Genomic DNA, 10,976 nt, shown 5'->3' on the forward strand with positions numbered 1-10,976 from the left:
AGACGATCCAGACGATAACATCTAGGTGAAAAAAATCGCTAAAATTACACTGGTATTAAGTAACAAAAACAAAATTGCCAGATCTATCCGTCGTCCAATAATCAAGTCCACTCGAAAACCAACAGGGTGTCCACACCTCCCCTCCCCGGGCATGAAGTAGGGGATGCTGTATCAACCCTCCCCCTGCAAACATCCATCAGCAAACAGGGAGAGAACAAAGAGTGAATGCAAAACTCAGGAGGCTCATAAGATTATAGTATGCAAGCTCGCAAGATTAGCCTGCAACTGTACATTAAGTATTTGTACACCTACTCTGATAAAAAATAAAAATCGAGAAGCCGGCAGGCATATAATGTACATATGTACATACAGTACTCGGTGTACACGTAATAATACCTAGGTGTGCAAACGCTACAGAGGAGAGTCGGCCGATTCAACTTTCGCTCTCTTTCTATCTCCGTCTCGGGGCCGCTGTGTCTGCAGCTGATGCTGTGCGCCTCATCTCTCGCAACAGCGAGAGGCCGAGAACATGACACACCACACGCGCGAGAACCGTCTCACTCGCTCGTTTTGGCTCTACCAACTTATAAGTATATTTTATGTACAGAAGAAGACGTACGAAATGTAATGTGTATGTCTTTTGCTGTGTAACGCTCGCGAGTCAAAGGCTCGAGGCTATTAAATCAATCTCTCTAGCTTTGGAGCTGGGCTGTTTTTTTCCCAGGAAAAAATCAAAAGGAACACGAATATCGAGTGGACACTATACTTACGTTTTGCACGGCCGATCGGAGTCGAGTTTCTCTCAGCTATTGCCCTGGCTATAGCTCTTCTTCTTCTTTTGTCAATATTTTTTTCTCCAGGAACTCCGGCTATTTCTGCTCCTCCTCCTCTGTATAATATACACACAGCCACGCACACAGGTACACTCTATAACAATATATGTATGCACTTTACCACGATCGCGAGCTTTCGATTATCGGAGCACTTTGCCCCCGCACTCCGATCTGTATGATTTGCTGTTATCGTTATTGCAGAAGATAATTTAAGGAACGAGCAGTCAACCGGCTCTAAGGCAGCTGCATCTCATGCCAGTCCCCTCCGAATCCTCCGATATTAATTAGCACTCACTACATCTGTACGTATGTATGTGTTATAGGCGCATAAAAGGTACAAACGTGTGTATACGCAAGCAGGTACTTATAGCAAATACCATTGCACGGACTTCGATCTTCGATGGGAAGCTGGTGATCACCGCGATCAGTTGTAGTAAACACTACTGGGCGCCATGCTACTGCTGCGAGACCCCCCGGGCTCACACTCACATACACACCTACTTCTCTATAGCTCCACTGGCGTTTTGGAGCTCGGCAGTAGATATAGACATATAGACTGCTCATTTCTACACACAAACACACACATACTGCGCTGAAGTTCAAGATACCGATACGAGCGTGGGTGTCTATATCTGCTAACGTGTGGCCTAGCCCTATTTTGAATTTCGCGCGCTTGATTTGTTATACCGATTAGTTTCTGCATTACCATCGGGTGATACTCTGCATCGCGGAGTGTACCGACCGATTGAGTATAGTTTACAAATCGGCCGCAGGACTGGGGGGCAGCACTTATCAGTACCGGCATAGTCGCAATCTTCTTATCCATGTACACTAGCAGACAGATTTTTCACAAAATGACAACACAATCCGACAACGAAACGATCATGCTCGAAAGTAAATAAGAGTTTGTTTATTAAATATATCGTCTAAATAGACACTAAGGTAACCAAATAGTATTCATACTAAGTTAGCTTTCTATCGCAAAGTTAAACTATTGAATTGAATATTATCATTTTTGCATGTTTACCACTTGGATGATCATTTATATGTTAATTTAATTAGTTAATTTTACCTAGTTCATAATGACCCTACAATGGACTCGACCACTCCTCAGAAACTTGACAAGGAGACATTTTCACACAACAAAGGGCAGATATTTGTTTTACGAAACTTATGATAAGGATGGCTACAGCAAAAAGCCACAAGAACAGCTTGAATGGGAAAAATTGTCATGGATAGACAAAATTAAGTTTGAGTTATCTCTTCAAAAAGAATATGTCAAAGAATTTGTCACTGATTATAAACTGGAATTCAACGAAGGTCCAAGGATTATAATGCCAGAACATCATGTAGATGTTTTTTGGAGATTTACTGGAAAGAAGGATGAAATGAAGCATTGGCTTGTTAGTTGTGATAGTGACCACAAAGAGGGACATTCAACTGCAAAGTGAGTGCATTGACACATTTCACAAAAAAAAAATTACACTGCACACATGTTTGTCTCTCAAGAGACCTTACAAGTATGTGCCTAACTTTTTTCTATCAAATTTTTAATAACATTAAGATATTACATTTTTTAGATTAGAATACACCCGTGATAATAAAGGATTGTTTCACGGATTTATAGACACTAAAGTTCCACATGACGGATATCTTAAGCGCACAGGTTGGGCTAACATAAGAATGGCTCCAAAAAAAACTTTCCTTACAAGAAGTGAAGCACATGACTTTGATCCCTATACTCATATAGTATTTCGCGTACGTGGTGATGGAAGAGTATACGCCGTCAACCTACACTATAAAAATATATATGATGTCTGTATGTACGATACTTTTCATTATTTTATTTGGACCAGGGGTGGTCCATACTGGCAGTATGTGAAAATACCATTTTCTAGATTTGTCTTTGCTTACAAAGGCAGAGTTCAAGTGACACATAAACCTGTGCCAAAGGAGCTTATAAGCTCTGTTAGCTTAACGTTAGCTGATAACATTACTGGACCTTTTAAATTAGAAATTGACTACATTGGTGTACAGTATGATCCTAATCATGAAGAAGAATCAGCTTATGAAACGTACTCGTTTGATAATCACTTATTCTGGTGAATACATGCAGTAATAATGTAAATAAAAGTCATTCAATGAATCATACCTTTAAAACAAGTTTAATAAATATGTACATATAAAACTTTTTACAATTACTCACTCCTTTTCCTTAATTATATTAGCTGTGAGTGTTATGCTTTTTTGACAGCATTTTATATGTATTTTTTGATATAATGTAACTAACGCCACCAGCAATGGTAGTAAAAGCTGTAAGATAACACAGACCCTGCAAAAGTGGGTGATCCACAAAATTAAAAACAGGTGCAGCCAACGTCCCAGCAACTAGCATTAATTGGACTCCTGTGTTGATCTTACTTATCATTGTTGGGGCTAATTGCACTGTTGCATGTGTAGCATCAAAATATCTAGTCAAAGTTTTCTGAAAAATCAATAAAAATAATTAGCTCCATTTTTTAAGAAATTATCGTGCAGATTTATAAACAATATTTAGAGACATAAAAATTTTAAAAACCAAACTCACTGGTGGTGGCAAGGAGCGATATCTAATGTAAGAAGCAGCAGCTACCAAAGTAACATCTCTTACAATAACAAGACACGTTAGCCACACAGGTATGAGACCAACCCACGTTAAAGATAAAAACATTGTTCCAACTAAGAGTTTATCAGCCACTGGGTCAAGAAAACTACCAAGCTTAGAAGCTTGTGACGTCCATGTGCGTGCTATCCAACCATCAGCCAAATCAGACAGTCCAGCAAGTCCCAGTAGCCCTAAGGCTAACTTTAAATATTTTTAAAGTCATGAGAAAAGAGTAATAAAGCCAGATTTCATTTTGATTTAATTCGAAAAATTAAATTACTTGGTAGTCTTGAATTACTATGAGATAGCCTAGACCCGGCGTTGTCAGTATTCTCCCGATGCACAAAAAATTTGGTATCGTGTAGATGTTTTCCCTTTCGATGATTTCTTCCACCTTTTGCTTCGTCTGCTTGAAATCTTGAATCAGACGTGCCCTGATTTCTTTTCTCCTGGCTCTTTTTTGCCTTTTAATCTCTTGCCTCCTGTTGTACGCATCGTCATTATTTACACTGTATAGTCTTGGAACAATCTGTTGTACACATTTTTCCAACGTGTACCTATTAATTACTCTACACCTCGAGAGTTGCTGCAGCATAAAGTAACTCATAATTACACAATCCTGAAAACAAGTAGACGCTTGAATTTTTAGATTTTAGATTTATGATGACAATCGAATATAATTGATACAAATCAACATGGATGAAAATAACTTCAACGAGTGTGTGGGTCACGTGTAAATGTCACTCGCCTTTAAGAAAGAAAATGATAATTTGGCGTGATTGTTCAAAGGTCATCATTCACGAGAGGTTAATTTTCTTACACGCGTCAAAATATACTTACTAGATTGGAGGTTACGAGTAGCAGTACAAAAATTTAATAACAACTAATAAAACAATCAAGTCAAACAGGTCGATCCTTAATACTCTTGGTAGGATCATCTTTTTCACGAAACCTTCATTACTTTCTGTAAATACAACAAACTCGCACTTACGTACGAAAACATGCTTGCATATGTAAAAGTGTATACAAAAATATATATTCTGTAAAGGGTGGACTTATATATAGATATAGTCCTGTGGTAATTAATTAAAAGCATCAGTATAACTACGTCAGTATAACTAAGTATTACAGTTCCATTCGAGTATATTCATATTACTTATTGGTGGATTCCGTATTCGTTTCAGGCGACCAATAATTCCATGCCAGTGAAACGATATATATTATATACTTGGGCTGACCATTCGGTTGCTTATACTACTAGCATTGCAATTTTTAGCTTTTGATAAATCTTGTGTAAGGTAAGTATCTATTCTAGAACACAAAATTGAATTGCTAGATAGAGCGTCTTTGAAAAGGACACGGATAAACGTGCACTTGATCGATTAATTTAAATGGAAATACCGCGGTTAACGCTAGCACACAATAAATTATTCAATTAGTAAGTATAAGGTGTATAATTTCATTAATTGCTTGACGGTCGATGTTTGACACTCACACTTAACGTGTGTGCCGTAATTTGCACCGCTAATCATGATAATGGACCTTTGGTATGTACGTATTGTTATTGTATCATCGGCTAACGCGGAATGTCCTTTGCACGTGTATAAGGTGTGTACAGCGGGGGAGGAAAACCCACGCGTTTTATCAAATAAAAAATATGACTATTTTGACTTGGTTTACAAAAAAAAAAAAAAAAGTACATTGCGAAACGAGATGCATCACGCACCATAAAATGCATACATCGATCTCGAGGTGCACAAAACCCCATAAATGCTCCGAGTACATATTTATATTCATGTATACATTTAAATGCACAAACCAAAAAGTAAATAAAAAAAAGGTCCATAGCCTTGTGGAAAAAATACCTGCGGTTTTCCTGCATCAAAACGCACTCGCGGAGCACGGCATACCATCACCAGCAAGGGCATAAAGTCGCGGCTCTCTCCTTCACCCCTCGATATCCAAAGGCAACCCCGTCAAGGTAACGTGCGCGCACCCACGAAATGCATGGTAGTACCTACATATACAAGGGGAGGATGCGCACCGAGCAACGGTGACTGTGTCCATATTATATACCCATGTACACATTAGACACGCATATACGTGTATGTATGTATACGTGGCCACCCCCTCGGCTAGCCATTGAGAGGAGCAATAAGTACATGAGCTGCGACGACGCGCGCACGCAGTGCCCATCAAGCTGTGGGTCGCGTGGCCCACCGAGCCGAGAATTCCGACAGTTCGACTCCGCGATTGTTATCACGAGCTTATTTATCGTCGCGGACACGCGACAACGCTTAACTCGAAGATCCCTCCCTCCCTCCCTCTGTCTCTTTGTTGGTACTCGCGAGTGAAAATCAGAAAAATGCATCGTACGCGTGCGACCAAAAACTACACGAGTGCATCGGTGGGCAATTAAACAAGACGCGGAGGCGACAGGTGGAGGAGGAGTTGGATGCGATGCGCTCGGGGGCCAGCGAGGAGGAGGACGAGCTGGCGAGCCTCTAAGCTGCCTCCCGAAAGCCGGCCACGAGCATGACTCTTGCCGGATCAGACCATTCGCTTGCGGGTAAGTCCATTCGCTTCTTCCCTCCCTCCCCCCCTTCCTCGAGGGGCTTTTTTTCTACCCTCACCATCATCCTGGCTGACGGTGCTTATCACGTGGAGCTCCCATGGGGTGGTCACGATCATAATTATATGTTCGACAAAAAAGGGAACTCGGACAACGCACAGCGTCATTTCACGGTCACAAGGGGGCTATGGCTCGAATTTTCCAGAAGCGCGGATGCACCAGCCAAGGGGTGGCGCGGTCAAGGGGGTTGTCTTGTTTTCCCTCCATATCTTACCTCTCCCCCCCCTCTGTCTCTTTCTACGGATACGAGCTCTCCTCGTGGCGTATACATGTATGTACTTACGACTATCAAGCCGTACAAGTGTGTGTGTGTGTGTCTCTATGCACCTACCCCCGTTGCGTTGCGATAATACGCGTGACCTTAAACTCGTTCGGCGCGCATGTAGAACTTGTGGGGGTTATTTTTCCCTCCCCCCCTCCCTCTTTGGGTGGTGAGGGGAAGGGTTGTTGTCTGTCTTACTCTCCCTTTTTTTTTTTTTTTTTTTTTTTTTTTTCAATTACGTATGGCTGCGATAAAGTGTATACAAATAAGCGACAGACAGAGGCCACGACGCGAGTTGCATTACACGATACGAGGTATATATAGGTACATGTATATATGCACCCATGTACATACATCCACGTAGCGACGCCAGAACGAGCCGCATTGCGCAATACCTCGGCACACGCCGGATTGTGTTGTTGTTGTTGTTTTTTTTTCTTTTTTTTTCTTTCTCATCCTTCAGGTCTCGAGCGTGTCCGAGGGGGGTGGGTTGACCCGAACATGATTTTTTTAGTTTTTTATTTTTTCCTTGGAAAGTGTCCCTTGGTTTTTCCAGGGATTGCTCGTTTCGCCGAGTTATTGCAACATTCACGAAGCCACATGGAATAGCGCACTTTTACCAAAGTCTTGGTACTACGCGACTTTTGTGCTTTTTTAGCCTTGGGTATTGATTTATGTGATTAATCATTGAAAGCGTGATAAATTTGTTCAAGCACGAAGGGTCCATTGGGATTCAACGGATGTCACTGCGTGTAGAAATTATTCATCCAACGTGAGATGTATTTTGATGAATTTTTAATGGGAAAAAAAAAAAAGAAAAAAAAAATATATAGCGGTCGCGTTTGGAGCGTGTATCTTCGACGCGTCCGGTATAGAGTGGACTCGCGGTTTTCTCATTATTATTCCGACGAGGACGTTCGCGAAGGTGACATTGTTAGCGAATTTCATTCGTTTACTGGTATTATTATTTAACAATACTACATAAAAAAAAAAAAAAAAAAAAAAAAATGTTTGTCCAGGTTTTTATACTTTAGAAACTTGCTTTTACTCGCAAATTGATGTTTAAAACTCCTTTTTTTAAACGATAAATTGATCATCGATTGTTTGCAACGTAGTCATTGTTACAATCGAATGATAACAAAATCTATAGTCAGAGCTCCAATTTATTGGAACTTGGTTTTATATTATTTTGACGATCGATGAGTTGTTATTGTTACTTCGTAACCATAAAATAAACATCATCACGACACAGTTAAAAAAAAAAAAAAAAAAAAGTCCGTAAACAACTTCTACCATATACATATTATTAAAACAAACCCCCGTCAGATGTAAAAAGTATTGTGGCGTGTTGGAGCAATTGGGAGTACCTAATAATCCACGTGTTGTGTGCTTTTATTTATGGTTTCTGCGTTACGAATAAGTCAACGATCGAGTACAGCATAGAGCGGGTAAAAAACAATTATCTCGATATTTGTATCAACGCGTGGCCTAAGAAAAAAAAAAAAACAAGTTCGCGCATAAACCCGTAAAACTGTCTTTACAGTGGAAACGACAGCGTTTCTGGGTGCCTGCCTCGGCTTCGTCGTCCTACTTCTGGTCGTGGCACTGTACTTGTCCCGCAAGTGGTACTACACGCCGCCAGCTACGACGGCCACGCTCTTCGGTGGTGTCTGCGTGCCACTTTGCGAGTCCAGCAACGACGGTTCAGCCACCCACGGTCAGAACATTGGTAAGTCATTGCCGAGATTTTACTTTATTTGTTTGTCTATATTTTTTTTATTATTTGTTTTTTCTTCTTCTTTTTGACTGAATAATTGAAAATACGCGATGGTTCATCGACACAGGAAAGAACTATCCGTTTTCGGATCTAGAGACGAGCTCGGACTCGGAGGAGGACGCGTTGCGTCGGCTAAATTGCCGAAACCATCCGCCAGCGGATACTCTGACCATACAAGCCGAGGACGAGTTACCATCCAGTATTTCAGGTATATTTTATACCCTATAAGTACACGCTTTACGAAAATATTTACAATCACTCAACTAAGTGTATATGCGTGCGTGTGTGTGCGTGCGTGTGCGTGCGATACTAAATGAGTTACGCGAAAGACATTATTACACGGTGCCCAAATATTTGCTTATGTTGCTTACTGTCCCGACCCCTCAAACATACATACATCGGGAAAAATAATGTGGTTGATGTATCCACACGCAGATTCTGCATCAGTCAGTAACAACAATGCGATCAACAATGACAGCAACAATAACAACAGTGGTAGCAACACTCCCAACAGCCACCATTTCATCGAGGATCAAGCCACTGATGAACAACAGGTAACCGACGACAAGACCCTATATATTATGTATATGATGAAACGAGTCAATCGTTGTCGAATTGAACGTATTAACATGATATTTCAGTGCATAGTCGAGGTGGGCTCAACCACGGTGATCCTCGACAACCAAGAACATGAGGCGACGACAATCGACGAGAGCGCCGCCACGACACCGACGGACGCCATCACCTCGTTGGCGGTAGCGAGCGAGGAAACAGCCAGCCTCGAGGTCGCCTTCCTCTACGACGCGCCGATGCGAGAGATGACGGTACGTCCATACACGGACATCCCATGGAAAGAAAGAAAGAAAGAAAATAAAATAAAATTCGCTCCTCCACTTGTGCGCGCAGGTGCACGTACTCCAGGGCCGCAACTACCCAGCGGGCATAGGCGGTAGCCAAGTGCGCCTGGTGCTGTTGCCCTCGAAGAAGCAGCGCCGCAAGACCCGCTGCCGGCAGGGCGGCTCGCCCCAGTACATGGAGAGCTTCCTCCTGCCGCGCGTCAACCCCGAGGACGTGAACGCCATGGGGGTGCGAGTGCGGGTGTACATGTTCGGGGGCCGAATGCGCCGGGAGCGGCTACTGGGGGAGGCGCGCGTCTCCTTCGACCGGATCAACCTGCGGCTCGAGACGACCCTCTGGCTGAGCCTGCAACCACCGCCGTCTGCCTCCGACTGGGGTGGCACGACCGCGAGCCTGACGCGCAGCGACTCGACGGGCTCCCAGCAATCGGTCCAGTCGTACGCCCTGCCGACCACGCCGCCCTACGGTAGCAGCATGAAGGGCGGCAGCATTGCCGAGATCCTCGTCGGGCTGACTTACAACGGGGTCACGGGCCGACTGTCGGTCGAGATAATCAAGGGCTCGCACTTTCGCAGCGGCACCGGCACGGACGTCAAGCCGCCCGACACCTACGTCAAGCTCGCCCTCGTCGACACCAACAACCACGAGATGGGCCGGGCCAAGACGAGTCTCAGGCGCGCCCAGCCCAACCCCCTCTACAAGGAGACCTTTATCTTTCAGGTGACGATTATTTGATCACACACACTCTCCCCCCCCCCCCAAGTGTACGCTTATAATCCAACGACACGCCATCACGATATACCTACCTATACAACAATTTTCAAAGGGAGCATGTATTTTTGCTATTTACATCTAGTATGAAAATCCACGGGTATAACTATTTGGCTGATATATAATATAAATGAGTATAAATGTAACAATTCGAGGGTAATGAACAGTTGCTCGCGAATGTGTCGCTTTTTACACCTTGGCCCATCGGAATGGATGAAGCTCATCTACAACAACAAAAAACTATCCGTTGATATAAGGGGTATATAATATGTGACATGGTGTTTGTTGTCCAGGTGGCCCTGTTCCAGTTGGGCGAGGTCACGCTCTACCTGTCGGTGTACAACAGGAAGCGCACGGCCATGGGCAAGAAGGGCCGGGAGATGATAGGCTGGCTGTGCCTGGGCCTCCAGTGCTCCGGGGCCGAGGAGCTCCAGCACTGGAACGACATGCGCGCGGCCGGCCAGCCGACCCAGATCCAACGCTGGCACTCGCTGCTCCGGCCCTGAACGGAAGCCGGCGCGAGAAGGGCCTAGAGCTCCTTCGCTACCGGGACAGTCGAGAAGCAGTGCGACAACAACCAAATGGCGATGCACACGCGTAACACCAAATGGAAGTGGAAAAACAACCGATCCAGCCCTCGTGGAGTGCGCGAGGCGCCTCGACGATTCGCCACTCGATCCCAACAATTGGGTCTGACCTGGTGTTTTTTAGGGGGAGGCGACGACGAATGACTCCGTCGCACACCGACCCGGTGGATCATGACGGTGACGATGCGATCGCGGATGTTATCGTCCTCGCGACAGATTTTTCCTTCCCCCCACTCCCCTCGCGACTGACGATTTGGCGAACGAATATCATGTATGGTGCAACTTTACGCATAAAATATATATACATATAAACCCGTGCATGTATATATATATATATAAATTGCCAATAACTGCCCTGTGATCTGCATAATATATGTGAAGACGGTGGCTGTATCTACTACTATACCCATCATTTACAAGGTGGACGCGAACTGTACGGACCTGAATGAGATTCAGGGCTGATCATATATATATATTTTACACGTACATCATGCCGATCTCAACATTTGACTATACATACCGGCTGATGAATTTTTTTTAAAATTTATTTATTTTTTTTTTTATTGTCATGACTATACTCTACGAGTACCTCTCATTTATTACGTGATGTAA

General features: G+C 43.5%; 4 protein-coding genes across 5 annotated transcripts in view; 2 read left to right on the forward strand and 2 right to left on the reverse strand.

Annotated features, from left to right (window-relative positions):
• The window catches only part of Fak (protein tyrosine kinase 2 Fak), a 61,066-nt gene extending 59,748 nt beyond the window's left edge, over positions 1-1,318 (reverse strand). The window contains exon 1 of the mRNA XM_089590869.1: positions 771-1,318. The gene's annotated coding sequence lies outside the window, so the exon portion shown is untranslated. The remainder of the gene's footprint in view (positions 1-770) is intronic.
• A 371-nt stretch (positions 1,319-1,689) lies between these two features.
• CIA30 (complex I intermediate-associated protein 30) lies at positions 1,690-3,015 on the forward strand. The gene is made up of 3 exons (XM_014360810.2): positions 1,690-1,775; positions 1,910-2,280; positions 2,414-3,015. Exons 2-3 carry the CDS (start codon positions 1,916-1,918, stop codon positions 2,937-2,939), a joined length of 891 nt encoding a protein of 296 aa, XP_014216296.2. The 5' UTR covers positions 1,690-1,775; positions 1,910-1,915; the 3' UTR covers positions 2,940-3,015.
• Positions 2,976-4,482, reverse strand: CLS (cardiolipin synthase). 2 transcript variants are annotated; one of them, XM_014360811.2, is made up of 4 exons: positions 4,318-4,482; positions 3,758-4,096; positions 3,421-3,678; positions 2,976-3,318 (listed from the first exon to the last, which is right to left on the reverse strand). In XM_014360811.2, the coding sequence occupies exons 2-4, from the start codon at positions 4,082-4,084 to the stop codon at positions 3,058-3,060; spliced, it is 846 nt and encodes a 281-aa protein (XP_014216297.2). In that variant the 5' UTR covers positions 4,085-4,096; positions 4,318-4,482; the 3' UTR covers positions 2,976-3,057. The 2 variants fall into 2 exon arrangements, with proteins under 2 accessions (XP_014216297.2, XP_089447182.1); XM_089591056.1 differs by having other exon boundaries at positions 3,758-4,225.
• Positions 4,483-5,794: 1,312 nt separating this feature from the next.
• Syt14 (Synaptotagmin 14) lies at positions 5,795-10,590 on the forward strand. The gene is made up of 8 exons (XM_089591219.1): positions 5,795-6,046; positions 7,915-8,100; positions 8,216-8,356; positions 8,584-8,643; positions 8,686-8,702; positions 8,790-8,972; positions 9,055-9,726; positions 10,071-10,590. The coding sequence occupies exons 1-8, from the start codon at positions 6,013-6,015 to the stop codon at positions 10,281-10,283; spliced, it is 1,506 nt and encodes a 501-aa protein (XP_089447345.1). The 5' UTR covers positions 5,795-6,012; the 3' UTR covers positions 10,284-10,590.
• The last annotated feature ends 386 nt before the right edge of the window (positions 10,591-10,976 follow it).

The sequence above is a fragment of the Copidosoma floridanum genome, unplaced genomic scaffold (genome assembly GCF_036245765.1).
Source record: "Copidosoma floridanum isolate Cflo_tuat_1 unplaced genomic scaffold, Cflo_Japanese_pri ptg000013l, whole genome shotgun sequence".
Taxonomy (NCBI): domain Eukaryota; kingdom Metazoa; phylum Arthropoda; class Insecta; order Hymenoptera; family Encyrtidae; genus Copidosoma; species Copidosoma floridanum.

What these genes read in the sequence shown, in the direction of transcription:
- CIA30 (XM_014360810.2), top strand. Translation starts at nt 1,916, where the DNA reads ATGACCCTACAATGGACTCGACCACTCCTCAGAAACTTGACAAGGAGA. An exon ending in GAGGGACATTCAACTGCAAA is followed by an intron (nt 2,281 to 2,413) that starts GTGAGTGCATTG and finishes TACATTTTTTAG; the next exon opens with ATTAGAATACACCCGTGATA.
- CLS (XM_014360811.2), bottom strand. Translation starts at nt 4,084, where the DNA reads ATGAGTTACTTTATGCTGCAGCAACTCTCGAGGTGTAGAGTAATTAAT. An exon ending in TAGTAATTCAAGACTACCAA is followed by an intron (nt 3,679 to 3,757) that starts GTAATTTAATTT and finishes AAATATTTAAAG; the next exon opens with TTAGCCTTAGGGCTACTGGG. An exon ending in ATCGCTCCTTGCCACCACCA is followed by an intron (nt 3,319 to 3,420) that starts GTGAGTTTGGTT and finishes TTGATTTTTCAG; the next exon opens with AAAACTTTGACTAGATATTT.
- Syt14 (XM_089591219.1), top strand. Translation starts at nt 6,013, where the DNA reads ATGACTCTTGCCGGATCAGACCATTCGCTTGCGG. An exon ending in CACCCACGGTCAGAACATTG is followed by an intron (nt 8,101 to 8,215) that starts GTAAGTCATTGC and finishes TCATCGACACAG; the next exon opens with GAAAGAACTATCCGTTTTCG. An exon ending in AGGAGACCTTTATCTTTCAG is followed by an intron (nt 9,727 to 10,070) that starts GTGACGATTATT and finishes TTTGTTGTCCAG; the next exon opens with GTGGCCCTGTTCCAGTTGGG.